The sequence below is a fragment of the Tripterygium wilfordii genome, chromosome 14, assembly GCF_013401445.1.
Source record: "Tripterygium wilfordii isolate XIE 37 chromosome 14, ASM1340144v1, whole genome shotgun sequence".
Classification (NCBI taxonomy): Eukaryota; Viridiplantae; Streptophyta; class Magnoliopsida; order Celastrales; family Celastraceae; genus Tripterygium; species Tripterygium wilfordii.
In genome coordinates this window covers 10,498,271-10,515,781 of record NC_052245.1, presented here as the reverse complement: position 1 = coordinate 10,515,781, position 17,511 = coordinate 10,498,271, and the positions used below count along the sequence as shown (strand labels likewise).

The 17,511-nt window shown below is 37.3% G+C and overlaps 4 protein-coding genes across 15 annotated transcripts; 1 reads left to right on the top strand and 3 right to left on the bottom strand.

The window, feature by feature from the left end:
- Window positions 1-183: 183 nt before the first annotated feature.
- LOC120015163 lies at window positions 184-9,574 on the bottom strand. 10 transcript variants are annotated; one of them, XR_005471692.1, is made up of 5 exons: window positions 8,550-9,567; window positions 6,559-6,625; window positions 1,917-2,241; window positions 314-429; window positions 184-232 (listed from the first exon to the last, which is right to left on the bottom strand). XR_005471692.1 is itself a non-coding variant. In XM_038867397.1 (3 exons), the coding sequence occupies exon 1, from the start codon at window positions 9,441-9,443 to the stop codon at window positions 8,553-8,555; it is 891 nt and encodes a 296-aa protein (XP_038723325.1). In that variant the 5' UTR covers window positions 9,444-9,558; the 3' UTR covers window positions 3,561-3,968; window positions 6,559-6,625; window positions 8,550-8,552. The 10 variants fall into 10 exon arrangements, 2 of the variants coding, with proteins under 2 accessions (XP_038723325.1, XP_038723326.1); XR_005471690.1 differs by having other exon boundaries at window positions 185-232; window positions 779-2,241; window positions 8,550-9,573; XR_005471689.1 differs by having other exon boundaries at window positions 314-2,241; window positions 8,550-9,574.
- LOC120015162 (actin-related protein 2/3 complex subunit 2B) lies at window positions 208-6,552 on the top strand. Of its 3 annotated transcripts, none has more exons than XM_038867394.1 (10): window positions 208-446; window positions 1,833-1,896; window positions 2,097-2,304; window positions 3,401-3,567; window positions 4,205-4,282; window positions 4,415-4,547; window positions 4,753-4,844; window positions 4,953-5,009; window positions 5,198-5,249; window positions 5,586-6,552. In XM_038867394.1, the coding sequence occupies exons 1-10, from the start codon at window positions 241-243 to the stop codon at window positions 5,780-5,782; spliced, it is 1,254 nt and encodes a 417-aa protein (XP_038723322.1). In that variant the 5' UTR covers window positions 208-240; the 3' UTR covers window positions 5,783-6,552. The 3 variants fall into 3 exon arrangements, with proteins under 3 accessions (XP_038723322.1, XP_038723321.1, XP_038723324.1); XM_038867393.1 differs by having other exon boundaries at window positions 1,830-1,896; XM_038867396.1 differs by lacking the exon at window positions 5,198-5,249 and having other exon boundaries at window positions 1,830-1,896; window positions 4,953-5,049; window positions 5,583-6,552.
- Window positions 9,575-10,781: 1,207 nt separating the features above from the next.
- Window positions 10,782-15,066, bottom strand: LOC120014051 (eukaryotic translation initiation factor-like). The gene is made up of 5 exons (XM_038865975.1): window positions 14,743-15,066; window positions 14,178-14,346; window positions 13,919-14,044; window positions 11,221-11,286; window positions 10,782-11,132 (listed from the first exon to the last, which is right to left on the bottom strand). Exons 1-5 carry the CDS (start codon window positions 14,931-14,933, stop codon window positions 11,085-11,087), a joined length of 600 nt encoding a protein of 199 aa, XP_038721903.1. The 5' UTR covers window positions 14,934-15,066; the 3' UTR covers window positions 10,782-11,084.
- Window positions 15,067-16,015: 949 nt separating this feature from the next.
- LOC120015706 (acid phosphatase 1-like) lies at window positions 16,016-17,116 on the bottom strand. Its single transcript, XM_038868241.1, has 3 exons — window positions 16,700-17,116; window positions 16,385-16,594; window positions 16,016-16,310 (listed from the first exon to the last, which is right to left on the bottom strand). The coding sequence occupies exons 1-3, from the start codon at window positions 17,071-17,073 to the stop codon at window positions 16,133-16,135; spliced, it is 762 nt and encodes a 253-aa protein (XP_038724169.1). The 5' UTR covers window positions 17,074-17,116; the 3' UTR covers window positions 16,016-16,132.
- Between the last annotated feature and the right edge of the window lie 395 nt (window positions 17,117-17,511).

Here is a 17,511-nt window from a genome sequence, read left to right as displayed (position 1 = left end):
CAATTGGGTTACTACAAGTCGTAATTTCTCTATTTTCATGGATGCGGGTATTTTGGTCCCGTGCGTCTGGTGGAATTTGAACCCGTGACAGAAAATAGATTAATTATGAAGCAAAATGTAATGACCTTGAGTATGTAAATTATTAAAGAAGGCAACAAGTAGAAAGGTAATTATTTGGCGTACTCTTCAAATAAAGAGAGAGAATGTAGTTGCTTCAAAGCTTTCTTTCCAACTGCAAAAATGATAGCAACATTGAACTTGTGTTTTACTCAAACCCTTCTTATATTGATAGAACCTCACTTCACTTCAGTACCACTAATGAGTGCCTGCTGTTTGGGAGCTGGGAAATTTTTTGAGAGAGCTGAGTTTCAGCGTTTCCCGGCGATGGCTGCACGTTGGGACAAGTCTTCGCCGGCTCTCAAGCAAATCCTGCTCAAATTATACCGGTAAGCACTGTTAATCTATTGAAAGTATGCTTTAACAAATAAATATTGACCCCTAAGTGGCTCTAAGAGCCAACTTTTGGTGGCCATACTTGTGAGCATTTTTAATTGTCAATGGCAGATATAGATGGATGATAATGTTAAGCTACACATGGAAAACTTGTGACTGACATTATATACCCTATCATGGTTAGAGATTTCGTGTATAAATACACAGCAATCCTAACAGGAAAACATTTTTTTGTACACAGTTCATCTAACATAACTTGCCCTTAGAAGTCTCAAGTTCAACTACATCAAAATCCCACAAGTAGCTTCCATAAAACAAAACTCACCTGACACTATTCTTGACAGTATAATCACTAAAAAAACTAAAGGGAGATTGTTGCTGTCTAGTGTAGTATAGACTCGCCAACGATTAGGGTTGTTCTATGTGGTTTCTAACTCATTTTCTTGACAGAAAGAATAGCATACTAAATAGCAACTTGTGCTGACGTACCTGTAACAGTCCTCAACAAAATTTCACTTAATTACCATAAAATAAATGTTACTCAAGACAGATTAAAAAAGGAGGCACAAGAAGTTGCAGACATTGTTAGGGGAATAAAAGATAGCTTTCCTCATCAGATGACAGTAACTTACCAACTTTTGGCGGAAATAATAGGTCCTGTCTAGGTAGATGATCAATTACTTGTACTGCAATGATGGATTAGTTGGACAATAACTCAATAGTTCACCCATTATAGTCTATGACAACATTTTCCACCTAGTGAGGTAAGAAGTTCACTTCTCACACCATCCCTGGTCCTTTAAATTAGTAAGCACAAAAACATGTAGACACAACCTTTGAATGGTTTTAGGGTCAGGCTCAGTTGACCATAAGAGAGAGCTTTTCTTATTGTTGGATAAAATATCCCTTTCAGCCTTTTGGCTTCAATAAACACATGGTGGAATATATATAACATCAGAGACGAAAAACACAAAATTAAGTACAAACAGAGCCAATATATGAAACACGGACCTAGACTGAAGAAACGTATGCTCCTAATCAAAATTAAGAACCAGAGACTCCCCCTAACTCTAGATATATACCTGAAACTATCATCTAATGCATTATGCATATGAGCCAAATAGAAAACTGCTCATACAATGGGATTGGAATTAGAAACTGAGAAATTAACAAAAACTATAAATCATTACTTAATCGAAACAAGACAACTAAAACGAATCCAAAGCCTTGAAAGTAGAAAGAAGAGAGACTGTTTTGGATATTTGCTGTTTTCTTAGCAGCTGCTCCCTGCCAAACCATATATGGTCAGTGCATCGCATGAGCTCTTAACCCAAAAATAAAATAAAATGCTAACCATGTTCCTCCTTTCGTTACAGCAGTGAAAAGCCCGTGGAGATTGATCATCACTTATATGAGTTTGGCTCTGTGGAATACCACATTCAGGTAAGTACAGGCAAGCTTACCATTTGTCTGAGTCGGATCTGTTATAGACTTGGTCAAACCATGTAATGCGATGTCCAATTTCAACTTGATGTAGCCGCTACAAAAGAATCAAGTGTGTGGTTAAACACAAGCAATCTATTAAAAAATATATTTGAAAAATAACATAACTATTTCTGATGATTGTCATGTGTCTTTAACAGTGTTCAGTTTCCAGTGCACAAGACATCTACTTGTCAATATCAACCCCACCACTGTCCCAAGGAGTCATGCAATCTCATGGGCTCTCTCCAAATACAATACAGATGGTGAAGGATTACTGTTCTGATGCTGTAGAGATTGTTGAACCTGCAAAAGAAGGATACCACCTTACTATGAAAATCAACTTTTCCAAGATTCCACGTAAAAAAGGTCGGTTTTTTCAATATCTCTATGCACAAAATTTTTCAACCCTTAGCAGCATATTCGCTTTGTTCCCAGTTTCGAGCATTATAATCCTTCTGTAAATAGTGTGTGTGGAGAGAGAGAGAGAGCAGATTATGTGCAACTAGCATCTCTTAGAGACGAGAAAGATAAAATAAGAAATGTCCAAATATGCTACTGTTTGGGGATACAGGAATGTCACAATATTCCTCTCCATTGCTATCATTTCTAGAGCCCATCCAAGTATTCCCAGCCGTCCATGTGCATCAAGCACATACGGGGTCGACATTCACATGTCACTTCTGCTCTGTGCTGGTAGCCAGAATTGGACAGCCGTTCTTGAGAGTTATTTATTTTTCCTATGCTTTTTCATACCATGTAGAGCAGCAAGATAATATGACTGGCACTAAGCCCGACCATGAAAAGAAAAGGATTAACAAGTACATGCATATATATGATGCCTGTGAATGTGTGCATCGAGCATTTAAACAGGTTGACATCTCTAACAAATCAGGGAAAAAAAAAACATGGAGATGATAGATAGCAGAAGAAATTAACTGGAATTTGATCAAGTTCAAAGTAAAGTAAATAAATGCTTGAGAGAGAATATGACATTCAGTTGATAAACTAGAGAAGGGCTAATAGTGCAGCCAAAATATTTTGAACCTAGAGATGGCAATTAAAGCACAGATTAACAAAGTAAATATTTCTCGGGTAAAAAAAATACACACCGCACCTAGCGTATGACAGGGACATTCATCCAGGAAGGAAATTGAAATCACCTTCCAAACCAAATAGAACAAGTCGCAGAACAGAGACTAAGAGCATTCAGCATTGTATGTCAAGGCAAATAAAAGAACATGAAACATATTCGGAATGGACTTACTATTTTGCTAAGAGCTCATGCTATTTCAAGGTCTGAAGCAGATCATTCAATGAAAATATTTTCCTTTCCAAAGATCATTGCTTGAGTAGTAATAAACGATCGAAGAGAAATGATAGAGGAAGATAGGAAGATCACTTTCATATTGAGCTTTCAATTTTCCATATCTCACAAACCACAATTGTTTGATGTCAATTTCAGACTCTGAAAAAGTGATTGGGCAAATTTCCTCCGTACAAGCAGTAATCCTAAGTTCTCAGTTGAAAGAAATGCTAAGTAATGTCAACATCCAGGATTCAACGCAAGGAATGTACAAGCCAATAAAACTTGTCTATCACCCACGAGAGCCATTCTACGTCATCAAACAGGTAATTTCTCTGTCTCTCTTCGAATAAATAGGCTGTGTGGTTGAAAGCCGTCGTTGGAATTCATGGACAAAGTTCATGTTAGATGGTACCACTCCAAGTTTTCATTTTTTTTTTATTTTGAGTATAACATGAACTACAATGCTTAGCGAAATTTTCACTGAGAGACCTGTATCAACATACAGGTAATGTTATAAAAGCAGTTTTCCAACCACAGAATCCCTATCCAATGCTCAGAGTGTACAAACTTTTTGCATTCCACTCCACAAAACTCATTACAATGAGAAACAAAGGCACTGAAGATCCGTAAGACAAATGTGAATTGGGAGCAATCATGGTTGAAGCCTGCTTTAAAATTTAAGTATTCAACCAGCATTGGACTTCGATATCCCCAACATTAACTTCTGTAAACATAAATATATACTTAAAGTAGAAACTTTAAATTGGACGTTAAGACATTATAAAGAAAATACAAGAAAATACATTATTAAATCATGTGATCAAAAGACTGATCATCTAGTATTGGCAGCAGGACCTAGTATTGGTAGCAGGACCTATACAAAATTCCATTGCATGAAATCACATCATATTGCACTATCTCCAGATTGCTTAAAAGTAAATCGGTTTATGTGTGTCACAGCCACAAAAAATCACTGCAGTATTCCCGATGCGTTTCAAAGAATATTCAGACGTGATCATTGCAACAGCTTTCTTCCAGGTTTGTAGATCATTCATGAACATATATTCTCAACATTTCTCATTTCAGAAATAGATCTTCTTGATATTCTTTGGAATGATGAAGTTACTTTGATTTTGTCTTTATTTTAATCTTTTACTTTTGTTGTTGTAGGAACTTATGGATGAGGGAAGTTCAGAAAAATGGTCTAAAGCACCACCTTGCTCCTGGTCACCAATCCCTCCTCCAGAACTTAGAGGAGAATCTTTTGAGGATTTGAGCACCAATGGGGGATTTGTCTCTTTTGGTACGTTCTTGCACCAAATCCAGCAAAGAAACTGTCCTTAAAGCACTGTATTCAGATGACTTAGGCAAAGATATCACAGTACAAACAGAAACCATAAAAACTCCAAAAAAGATTATTTCTTCCTTATAATTGATTTCTGTTGCACCAGAAAAAAAAAAAACTCCATTTGGACTCACCTAATGCATATCTGCTAACACTTTGACAGATATTTCTTCACATCATGTTGAAGGTAAAAAACTAGACAAAACCGTATGGAATCTTTCGAACTTCTATGGCTATGTGAAAAGACATGTAAAGGTGATGCTCTTTGGCCATTGACTTATCTTTCCTAACAGGAAATCTCTTCATATCCATTATGCAATTGTAATCATTCTAGATTGGGGTCTGACAAACTGTTTAAAACAGTGCACCAGAGGCTACATACAGAGAAGGATGCGAAGGTGTATGGAAAGTTTGGTTGAGGTACTGAAAAAAGAACCTTTGAGAACCAAGCAGAATCATGGTCTTTCGATTTCTATAAATAAATTGTTTATGTTTTTTTAATCATTGCTTCCATGCCCCTTGCATCAAGAAATACTTTTGAACTAACCCAATAGTAACATCAAGCACTTAAAAGGCAGCAAGATTGATTTTATCAATGCAACTTGCAGGTCCTGCAGAAGGCAAGCCTAAAGGATGACAAACATAATGAAGAGGTTCAAGGTATGCATAAACATTTATACAAATTAACGAAGATAAACAAAAGAGTATTAACTAATCTTTCTTCCAATCTCAACCCAGACGGATGCACCAAAAGGTGTTTCCAGATTTGATGGGCTAACTGAACCCGAAGTTCATCCCATTGAATGTCAAGAAACAATAATTCTGGAAAAAAAAAAAACCCAACTTCTAAAGAGTATCAAGACTGTTTCTTTCACACCCTTACTAGCATAAGGTTTGCAGTCAAAGTCATACAAAAAGGAAAAATGATAATTTCTTTATTTTCCTTGTTTTGCTTTACATTTTGGTCATACTTATGGTGTATTTGGCCACGAGCAGAGGCAGGATGCAGGTACATGCAAAAACTGGTGAAGTTGTCAAAAACAAAGATCCTTAAACGAAGATGTAGTGATTTCACCAAAAAGATCAAGAGAATCCGTTCCCGAATAAAAATTCATGGACGTGTCCAGCTACAGCGACGATGGTTGGCAATGCCAAAGTTTTCTTCCCGAATGGGATATAGAAAATTAGATTAATTTAGTTTCGATATTTATAATATCATGTTAGATGCAGTATGAGCACCTTAAAAATTAAGCTTTTGTATGACAATGTATAAATTTGTGGTTGTATTTTCATTAATCCATATCAATCTAACATAAGTACCGACTGTGCTTCAGATTAGAAAGTCTTGGAACCATCCCACATCTAATCACTGAATACAAATAGCATGCAAATCAAGGCTTAATCACTAACTCACAAGAAATCGACAAATATCCAGCATTCCTATGGTTGGCATATGTCAAAGATTAAAATGGGAAACGAATGCAGGGAAGTAATGGTTTTTCCAAGTAACAAAAAACAGGAATATGGAACCATCATAAGATAAATAAAAAATTTTAAAAAAAGAGCACTTTTTTTTTCTATGAACGCTAGACAAGTAGACAACCTCTCCACGTATTATGTGGGGGTAAGGTCCACGTAAATCTTACTTGTCCCCGACCCCACCCATTGGGGAGCCTTGTACACAGGTGTTGTTTACCTTTTGGTAGACAAGTAGACAACCCTTCATATTCTCAAAGTATGACATAATTGCAGCAATTGCCAAATATAAATTCAAGAGTGTCAGGCCAATGGAGGAAAATATGAGTGAGTGGTCATGTGCCATTTTACATAGCAGTTTATGTTGCAGCTCAATTAGCTTACACACACAAAAAAAAACAGTGGAGCTAGTCTATTTTTCAATGGCATGCCAATTAAGGGCCTATAAGAAATTCAAAATAGCACCAGAGAAAAAAAAATAGAGCATGTTTACCGGCAATAAGAGGATCCTCAGAAAATTGGAAAGGCAACCTTCATCAATTCGTTTGCTCCATATGAACCTGTGAAGAAGCAACAAACTTACTAATGATTCAGATCTTAACCGTACGGCATATGCAGGTGTCGATACTCTATAGTAACTGGCACAAATGCGTGGCCACAAGTCATGCAAAATCTATTTAGTCCTCAACAATGCTTCAGTTTCTACCTCCTTCAAGGTAAAATGATAATGCTCTCTTCACTCTTTAGACTACAAGTCAAAGGAAAAACAGCTGCATGCAACTACGCTATTTTATCAATAGACAGCTTCAAAAGCATTGACACAAGATACAATTGCCCAGTGAATGAGATTTACCATGCCAAAATATCCACCATACTTTATGGATCATAAAGAATGAGTCTGCACTCAAGTAATGAATTATTATTTAATAAAAGTTAGAAGACAGCTTTTACAATTCATTTGAGGTAAAAAAAAAGAAAATTCATCAAAGGGCGTCAAGAAATAAAAATCAACACCACCAGATCCAAGGCTATCCTTTAACAATGTCAAGAAATAAATTAATAAATAAAATGGATTCTTTAATTCTAACAATAAATAGCAAAAACAAATAAATAAATAAAGATAATCCTGTACCAATTTTCTTTGTCACAACTTCATCTCCTTGATATGTAGTTAGTTTCAGGCACCACAGAACAGACTGGTGCTTAAAACTTGCTGACTAAAATACAAAACAAAGCAACAGAAATTTACGTAATTCTACTTTCAATGATGCCAAGGTTGTCCAATGAATACATAGAAATTAATGGAAATAGGACAAAGAGAAAATGACCAGCTGCAAGCTACGTTGATACGTATAATATATTTCATACAACAACTTAAAAAATGAAATAGATATCTATGATCCCAGCCATTTTACATATAGATCTCCAGAAAGATAAACAAAAATACATACAAAGAATCCAGTTTTCTTTCATTTTAAACAATCTCCTTCTACTAAAAACATTTCCAGTTTTACTATTATCTTTACTGATGGAAAAAGCCATAAAACATCTCATGGATATATTATTAGTTGTGGTATAGTGCTTGCATGTCCATGATGTGCAACATGAGTATAAACATTAAAAAAAAGTAATTGATATCTCGCCAGCCTTCATATAATCAATGCAGTTATTATTGTTAGGATGTTTTCATATCCTCAAAAATAACGGGTTATAAATTACTTGCTGCATAGTATCAACACTAGCATCTGCAGTTTTTATATCGTGATTGTTAGGATTTAATAAATAATTAAGTACCACAACATATTGGTTATCTTCTTTTCTAATTTTTTTTTTTAAATAATAATTCTTCATCTGTAGTTTATCTCCATCATGCACCTAAGAGTTTGAAAATTTATTTTATTTATACAAGTGAAATTGTCTATAATGAATTTTATTTGAGCTCATGCAAATCAACACAACATAAGCTCATGATGACATTCTAACACTTACATTACTCGCAGAGTGATATAATAGAAGTTACCTCTGGAAAAAAGTGGACTCATGACTTGCAGCCATGTAAGTTAGGCTAAAGGGTAAAAAAAACTAACTAATTTCAAGTATTGCCCACATCAAAACATAAGTTCAAGGTTCTTAATCTGTGCTAAAGTAAGTTTTTTGATGAGTTTATTTTATTCTTCATCATACTGATTATCTTTTCTATGCCCTTCGTCAAAATGCATTTCAACACCCAGTAATTATTGGAAAGGAGTCCCCCTAAAAATGGTTTGGGAGAAGGCCTAAGAACATGCCATCATTCAAAAGAATGCAAAATCAAGAAGACCATCAAGAGTTGCAAAACATCAGTAACTCATAATTTAGAAATAGAAAACTTTCAGTCTTTTCTATGCATTCCTGCGCCGGTAACAACCTCGGGTATATAAACAAGAATGTGCCAATAAAAAAAAAAAGAATACGATACATTTAACAAAAAGCAGAAAGCCATACGCTTCATTCCAGTTCAAACTCAGGATGAGCGCGCATCGTCAATGCACTCTCTGTTTCAAGCTGCGCAAGCAACGGCCCACTAGCCTCCCCACACCTTGAATTTCTATTGATTGCAAGCATCCCAAACGTCACAAAACTCACAATCAAGACCCCAATTGCATGCCCGACGAAGAGTAAATTCATCAACGCCACGCCCCTCGTCCGGTCATCGTCAAGTCCACAATTTACATCCATAGCTCCTCCACTCCCCGGCAGTGGTGGTGAGACCACTACCTTTTGACACCCTTTGAGAGCGAACACATCGGTGTATAGGCACAAACCGGACTGTATCAGCCAAGTACCTTTGAAAAGCAGCCCGAAACACAACCCAAACTCGGCAAAGAACGCAGTCGGCCTGATCGCCAAAATCAAGCAACTCCCACAACACACAAGTGTCAAATTCCCCAACAGACCGTAACAAACCGCTGCGATTCCCTCAAAACCATAGCCAGTTGCGGAGTACTCAGCGAAGAAGGTGATTCCCGCGAGAAGGAAGACGAAACTCTCGGGAATGAAAAATGAGTCGACACTCTCGCGGGCTAAGAAGAGGAGAATCAAAACCCAGAAGAGGAAAATTGTCTGGGATTGGAAGAGGAAGGAGAATCTGTAGGAGGGGAAGGAAAGGGAAGGAGAGAGGGTGAGGAAGAGGAAGAGGAGAGAGAAGGTAGCAATGGGGAGGGAGAGAAGGAGAGTATAGAGGTCAAGATTGGTGTATCTGGGTTGGGAGAAGTAGTAAAGCTTGGAGTGGAAGAGGGAAGGGCTCTTGAGGTAGAGGGAGTAGGAGTAGAGGAGGCGGCGCAACCCCACCGGGAGGAGGAGAAGAGAGGCTGAAAAATGGGTGGCCAGTGATGCCATTTTTGGGTCCACGGATCAAATCATCAGAACAGGGAACTCTCTCCCTCGGCGACGATCGAGAGGCAGTTGTTTCAAACTTCACGTGAATGCATACCCTTTTTCAGTTTCAACGTTCTTTGATCCTTTCTTAACCAATCTCCTCTTTAGAATCAAGAGTTTAGACTCCTTTGGACACCGTAATAGAATAATATAATATTTCTATTCAATGTATAATTTAATCCTTATATAAATAGATATATAATTTAATTCTATCCGTGGTTTAGAAATAATATGATATTAGGTTTGTATAATATAAGATTTGTAGTATTATATCTGGATTATCCCCAATTAAAATGAAAGAGAGTGTCTTTTTTGTCATTTGACATGTTATTTATTATACTAAGCGCTCCGTATAAAATAAAAACGAGTTAAAGGTGTTTTAATATTATACGACCGATATCGTATAAACCACTTTTGTATAAAGTTATACTATCCTAAGTATTTTAAAAATCATTCAAACACCCGATAACTTCATTAAAGGATAATTTTATACTATACAGAGTCTTATCTTCCCATCCAAACGGCGCCTTAGAGGCTTAGAGCAATGGTGTTTTTTTTGTTGGGGTATGCATACGAGTAATGTTTGAGGTTTCGGTTTTGCTGATGTGGTTGTATTGGGGATGTGTTTTGTTGATGTGGTTGGACCAACAAAATGTATTGGTACAATAGTATAAATTTACTAGTTTGATTTTTGTGTAATAGAGGTTGGGTCAATATTGATTTTTGTGTAAAAATTTTTTTTTTTGATAAGTCTGTGTAAAAATATGCGTATATGTTGAAGTGAATTCCATTTTGGACAAAGTGAGTCAACATGGAGTTAGCCAAACACCAATTTCTCATGCTCGGCCCATTAGAATTGAGACAACAAAAAACCATCGTTGTGTTACAACTTAAGTCCATGAACCAACATTTGCTCTTATATTGGATTACTTGAGCTGAATTTGGTCCACACTTTCAAATGCTGTTTGCAGGTGGTAACTGAATTCTGCAAATCAGAGGCAAGGACAGATGAGGTTGGCTAAGAAAAATGGAGATAGACTTGGGTTCCTAGCTTGATGAAAATCACATGCCTACTCGTTTTAAGGCATTTCAGATGTTGATACTTGATCTGGTATCCCCAAAATCATAATAGACACTAGGTCATAAGATATCTAACACTTTTTTCTATTGAGTTATGGTTTTTTTTTTTCTTAGATTAATGAAATTTAAACATCTATCATTTACCGGAACTAATTATTTAGCACACTTCCCGTCTTAAATTGCCAAAACGCTAGGAAGATCAAGTCTCGCACTGCCTCGAATAGATAATAGAGCATGGGGCACATCAATACAATCATCACCAGCTTTATCTCTCAGTTCATCTCAAAATTAAACCACCGTCACCGCTGCGTTAAGAAAATAACAAATTCACCAGTGCAATGGGGAATTTAGAATCAACCATTGCAATTGATGGCCGAACATCCTGATATTCCATGAGTTAAAATATTGTTGGGAAGCATTATAAGTTATAACAAAATACAACATCTCAATTGAAATAGCTTTGCAGTGTATTGATGCTCTGGACGAAACGTTACAAAAACCAAGGCCGAGTGAGAGATGGTCTCACAAAGTGTATCGGCTTTTGGCGGATCTTTCCCTCCTGGAATCATCCTGGAAGTCAGAAGAGGGATAAGGATTAAGAATTAGAAGGAAAAATTGGCGGAAGATCATATTCAAAAAACAAAAAGTGAAAGATTACATGGAAGCTATATGTGAACTTGTCATTGATATCAATTATCTTCTTCCACTTCCTCCCAATGCTCATCTGGAAAATAAGGAATTACAGGTCAAAGGAAGATCACATCGCATGTTTATCAATCAAATAAAACAACTCATGATGAGTCAGTTAAAGTGAGTGAAAGAGCAGAGGATATGCAAAAAAGACCACATTGTCGGATTGCATGTTTAGAAATTAGTAAGCCATGACAAATACTAACAAGGAACAAAATTTATAGGCAACTTAAAGTGTGCACATAACCCCTTTGAGAAAAAAAAGTCAGCCATGCCTGCAAAAACAAGGTATTTTCGGAAAATTAAAGCTACTATAGGTAAACTCACAGTAACAGATCCAGTTATTATGTGTGGCAAATGGTAAGTTAGTCAAATCTTATCCATTAATATTTGATACACAGTTAAAATGATAGAACAACACTAGGAAGGGTTTCTTAATAACTGTAGATGGACCAGTTCCATTAACAACCAAGGTTCAGACTTCAGAGTAGGAAATAAGGGTGGTAAAAGAAGGCTGTGGTCAAAGGAGCCAAAACAATGCATTCAGGTAGGAAGGACAGACTCGCAGCAGCAGATTATCAAGACGAACTTGTAATTGGAAATTAACAAATGTACACTACAATATCCATGACTAGAGGGGAAAGATGAAATTCTCTTAAATGTTTACTCAAATCCAGAAAATAAAAACGCAAAGCCTATGCCTTGTAGGAATGAAATTTCAGAACAAATATTCACAAAAAAGGGGCTAAAAATCAATAAACAACATTAAGATCAGAGCAGAGTTCATATGATAACATTCTAAAATTCCTAGGTTTACTGTTCATAGATGTTTTAGGCTTTTCTGACCTTCCTATACTTCATCTATAACATGAGACATCTGCTAAGTTGAAATCCATCATCATGAGCATCATACACTGAGACCCATATTCCCAAATCTGACCTAATGGAAACCCAATGTCATTTGAATAGTGCCCAATTACATCTGAAAAGAGAAGAGAAGTGGGGATGGAAACAAGTGAAGGAAAACAAGGAATGGACAGGGTAATGCCACACATGCGAGCCGAAAAGCCTAGAAATAAATAATAACAGTTAAAACGGGTGAATGTGGGGATGCAGTTCCAATACATGCACAGTAATTAACCACTTGAATCATAGTGGGTCTTTATCACAATGGTTTCAACAAGATACACAAAAGTTCCAGAATTCTTGGCTTGGTAGACAACAAAATAACAAAGAAAAATCAATCCATTTATTTATAATCAGTTCCGAACAATATTTCATTTTCACATGCTTTACAACCATACCATGTCGTCCAACTCAAAATACACGCCAATAAATACTTGGTCATGAAGACAACTAAAAAGCAAGGCACAATTATATTATCTGTATTTATGATTTATGAATACAATAGAGATTCCATATTTTTCTCTTTTTTTCTTTTTCTTTGGATTTTTGAATGATAGAACTTTTATTGAAGCGCGAAGGTGGAACAAAGAGATCAATAAAATTGAAAATAGAAAAGGTTCATAACTTATATCCACTCCTTGATGAATGTCTGCTAAAACGCGAAAGTGCAAGGAAAGAAAGAAGAACACCACTTCCAAAAAAGAGAACAATGAGCCAAAAAACCCCAAAGAGGAAAGCTTGATAAGTTTATTATTTTGTACCAACAAATGGCAGAGAAATGAAAAAATGTGATAAGGGAGGTAGACATAAATACCAAATGCACGTTTATAGGGAGGTAGACATAAACCACCTCATATCCATATCCCACTAACCCTTATGCCACAAATTGATAATTTTGTTAATGCACCAATTACTAAAATGAAAGGGCTTGCTTTATTTTTCTTCTTTCTCCTTGCACTTCAAGCAAAAGTGAAGCGCATGGCTTTTGTGCTTATAATGCACCAGGTTGTATGGCTCACTTTGACAACAAAAATGATCCATCCCCCATGCTTTGAGATTCAACTGTGCTTGGCATCTTTAACTACACTACAGCCACCATAAGAGCAATTACCTAGCACAACACAGAGGAGTGACTCAAACGAAATGCACGGAATCCTTACTTGAGAGTTGAGCCACTAGGCAACTAGGTATTGATCCCAATTCGTAGAACAGGCATACATTAGTCAGCAACTTCTTTCTACGAACATATGGCTTGAGATATAAGTGGTTCCATCAAAAGTGGACGGATTATACTCGAATTTGATGACAGCCAAATGTAACAACTAACAACTCATCAGAAACAAGTAGGACAAATCATGCAAACTTGAGTCATGATCGCAATATAACAATATAGATGTTTCATGAGATGCTCAATATAATTGTAACAGCTAACATCTTTTTAGAAAGCTCTTAACATAATACCTACCACAAAATGTCACCACTGTCACCAGCTCTTTAAAAATGGAGTGAAACCCAATGGCAACTAGGATGATATCATTTTGCCATAAAATAAAACGTGTAGAGGCCAAGAAGGCAAAAAAGAAAAAAGAATGTTGGAGTCTATGAAAAGTTAAAATAATAGCTATAAATCTTCACACGTCATAGAATTACACAGATGCGATATTTCCTATTGCAGAAAAGATATAAAGTACGAAAAGGTCATAAAAATTCATCAACACCAGAACTAGAAGTAAGGGGTAACAACTGAATATACAGATTACCTGGGCAGCTTCATTTGCAGCTGCCTTAGTCCACAGTGAAAGTTTATCTTGCCTTTGCCTCACACTAGCCACCACACCACAAATTTCATCCGCCTCATCAAATTCCTCCCCAATCAAGGCCATTAACTACAAAAAAATTACTAATTAGTCAGTACTCATCACAAAAATGGTTATAAATCTTATTGTACCAAGACCCAGTACCTCAGGCATTCCAAAAAAAATTCAACATAAGTAGTAGCAGGGGAATTTAGAAAATTACAGTTTCAAGCCACATGTTTTCCAAGTTAGCTTTCACATTGCTGGTAACCGTCCACTTTCCTCCACTAGCACACTCAGGATCTTCCCATTTGGGTTCAATTCCAGCTTTGAACAGGTGGAAATCAGCATTCGCAGGAAGCTTACTGGGCTTGACTACCTGATCATACAAACTGCAGAAAACTTTCAAATTAAACATGTCCCTTTCTTGCTAACCAATCTAGTTAAGAAATATAAAATAAAAGTCTAGAAAACTAATTTCTGCTCACAGGATTTTAAACAGAAAGAAATCCAATAACTAAAATACTGCAAACATATTCAAGGAGGAACAAGGAAAAAGGCGATCCACGATAAGCAATAAGCCAGACTATCTAACGCAACTAATCCAACGAAATAAATCAAAAAATGGAAAGCATTAGTAGAAGCCTCAAAATTCCCCTATTTGAACACCAAATACAACCCCCTCAACGATTTACATCAACAAACCACAAAACCAGTAGATCGGCCCAGATATACACACTCATATGAATAGAGATAAACAGAGAGGAGGGGAGAGAAAACATACATACCACCAGAATTCTTCTACAGTTTCGAAGGTGTACAGCTTGCGGAGAGAGGTACCCCAGGCGGCGCCTGCCTTGGGCTTAGATTGGTTATCGAACCAAAAACTCCACTTCCTCTCTAACTTGTGCGGCTGCTTTTCGGCTGCAGCGGCTCCCTCTGTCGGGACAAATGTCTCCGTCGCAATCTCGCTTGCCATTCCTTTAAGATTGTACCGTCAATAACCAACCCCGACTCCGAATAACGACCTGGGCAGAAAGAAACTATTATCAATCCGTCCAGGGTTTTTGCAAAACGTTTCCCCTTCTTCTGTGGAGTCCCCGTTCGGTTGCGGTTTGCCCTGTCGCTATGGGCTGGACTACAAGAAGCCGTAGCGGTTGGGTTTGAAAGCATTTGGATGGGCCTAGTGGGCTTAATGAAGATACTTGAAGGCTCGTTTTCCCTTCTTCTGTGGAATCCCCCGTACGTTTGCGGTTTGCCCTTTCTCTATGGGCTGGACTACAAGAAGCCGTAGCGGTTTGGTTTGAAAGCATTTTGGATGGGCCTAGTGGGCTTAATGAAGATACTTGAAGGCTCGTACCCGATTTTAAAAAATGGGCGGAGCTTGAGTTCAAAAAAGTTCGCCCCCTAAACTCTCAAGGCTCTATTTGAGTATTTGTCCATGGAAACCAGAGTTTGGGTTTTATTATTTCGTAATTCATGATTTATTTATATATGTAAAACCAGATACGGCTAGAGCATTACCAGCTCCAGACACAAAGTATCCATTAATCCATATATGGAACACCTTACACCTGGGGTCATATGCATGATGGATTCAGTGTTCTTCAGCAACATGTTGCGTTTTTCGACTTGGACGATTTACCCTTGGGAGACTTACACTGGTAATTATCATACTATTGGGGAGTTTAACATGGACTAAATTAAATATCTAGCGGTGTTGTGTACAAGTATAAGCTGTAAGTATTAGATTGAACGGGTCATTGGCTGAGATGGTGAATCTGAACTCGCTAACTCTTAGCGCAAGCAGGATGTTGTGAGTTAAAGTCTCATGGGTGTTTTCATTATCGCAATTTGTGAGATAAGCCCTTACTCAGCTTAGCGTGTGTGAATGCTATTATCTTCTCGCACTGGATCTCGACAGACAGAAAATGGCACCTGAGTATGAGCATATGGTTTATGCTGAAGCATGTTGTTTTATGTCCAATTACTAGCTTAGAGTCATCTTGCAAACTGTTATAGCCACCAGTAATCTTTGATTGAAACCTGAAATTTGAATAATAAGGAGAAAAATGCAGTTTACTCTTTTATTCTCCATTTTCAGTAAAACTCTGTTATTCTGGATGTTGTGATGAATGACAGAAGCAAATCAACAGTTGAAAAAATAGGATCAGAATTTTAAAAAAGATAGTACAATGGATTTGGGAGCTTAAATGTCCTCCTAGCGCTTGGTAGCCCTTCAAAGCTGCTATACTGGTCTCCAACGATGCCCCAAATGCGGTATCCTTCATCGATCAATTGTTTTCTTGCGCTGGCCTTGTATTCTTTCACTCCCTTCAGTTCATCATCAGCCCCCCTAAATGAACCAGAATTGTGAGTTGAGTGGAAAGAATTTAAATTTTGCTAATGAGCAGAGAAAGGGAGACAGACCTTAACATGAGACCAGTCCAACCATGGTAACCAACATCAACAAGGTTGTCAATGGTGGCTGATCTGAGATGTTCCCTTCTTGAAGACACCAAAATGATTTGTACTCCTCTGGCTTTCAACTCATTGAAGAGATTGAGCGCGTGCTCCAGGGCCGGTGCCTTTCCCTTGCTCATCCATTCCTCCAAAGATGTCAAGTTCAGCTTCTCCCCACTGTTTCCAATCACAAACTTCATTGCTCATGTAAGCAAAACATGATCTAGTGTTTAATAATATATCTATGAATCAAGAATCAAAGTGTGAAGAGTATGAAATTACCCGTAACGATGTTTCTTATAGTAAGGCACAGTTGACAAGAGGGTATCATCAATGTCAAAAATCCAGGCATCTCTACCATCATTCTTCAAGCTGCAGCTAGTGCTGAGATACACAATTGATTCATGGACTGCTCTCTCTGAGTCCACCTGGTACTGAATTGATGTCATGTACTTGCCAATGTATCCGACACATTCATCGGGGACGACCTCGAATTCTCTAATGTTGTGGAGCTCAACATTCATCTTCCAACTTTCACAATAGTTTTTCAAGCTGATCATCAGACCATTCTTGGTCTTCTGATGCAAAATGTTCCAGTCTGAGACTGCTGATGCACTTACCAAGAGACAAAACAAGAAGCCTAGATATCTCTCCATTGTCTTCCCCTACAAAAGAGGTGAGGACTGGGGAGAACCTGGCATTGGAGTTTATAATATGAGTACAGTTTGTTTATAAAAATTATATTCAATGGAGTGAAATGGGGCGCATATGGGTTGTGGGAAACAAGTTGTCATGAACAAGAATCTGATTATTCTTGATTAAGGATCACATTCACATGCCGGTTACTAGTTAGGCTGGCAAATACCTTAAACTAATAATATTTCCAAGTGTAACCTAGCAGCACAATGGAACCAGCTCCAATCATTCATCAATTATGTTTTGCACGTCTGAAACCAGTAGTATTTGATCCCACGTCCTTCAAACAACAGACTAGTGTCCAAAATTGGTGTTGTTTGGGAGTGCTGTAAAGTGTTGTGAGTTATAAAATTATGATGCTGTGAGATGAGTTGGATCGCAAAAATTGTTTGGCGCAT

What these genes read in the sequence shown, in the direction of transcription:
- LOC120015163 (XM_038867397.1), bottom strand. Translation starts at nt 9,443, where the DNA reads ATGGCATCACTGGCCACCCATTTTTCAGCCTCTCTTCTCCTCCTCCCG.
- LOC120015162 (XM_038867393.1), top strand. Translation starts at nt 241, where the DNA reads ATGATAGCAACATTGAACTTGTGTTTTACTCAAACCCTTCTTATATTG. An exon ending in CATTCTACGTCATCAAACAG is followed by an intron (nt 3,568 to 4,204) that starts GTAATTTCTCTG and finishes TGTGTGTCACAG; the next exon opens with CCACAAAAAATCACTGCAGT. An exon ending in TGGGGGATTTGTCTCTTTTG is followed by an intron (nt 4,548 to 4,752) that starts GTACGTTCTTGC and finishes ACACTTTGACAG; the next exon opens with ATATTTCTTCACATCATGTT.
- LOC120014051 (XM_038865975.1), bottom strand. Translation starts at nt 14,933, where the DNA reads ATGGCAAGCGAGATTGCGACGGAGACATTTGTCCCGACAGAGGGAGCC. An exon ending in CTGCAAATGAAGCTGCCCAG is followed by an intron (nt 11,287 to 13,918) that starts GTAATCTGTATA and finishes CTTATTTTCCAG; the next exon opens with ATGAGCATTGGGAGGAAGTG. An exon ending in AGTTCACATATAGCTTCCAT is followed by an intron (nt 11,133 to 11,220) that starts GTAATCTTTCAC and finishes TCTGACTTCCAG; the next exon opens with GATGATTCCAGGAGGGAAAG.
- LOC120015706 (XM_038868241.1), bottom strand. Translation starts at nt 17,073, where the DNA reads ATGGAGAGATATCTAGGCTTCTTGTTTTGTCTCTTGGTAAGTGCATCA. An exon ending in TATAAGAAACATCGTTACGG is followed by an intron (nt 16,595 to 16,699) that starts GTAATTTCATAC and finishes GATTGGAAACAG; the next exon opens with TGGGGAGAAGCTGAACTTGA. An exon ending in TGGACTGGTCTCATGTTAAG is followed by an intron (nt 16,311 to 16,384) that starts GTCTGTCTCCCT and finishes TGGTTCATTTAG; the next exon opens with GGGGGCTGATGATGAACTGA.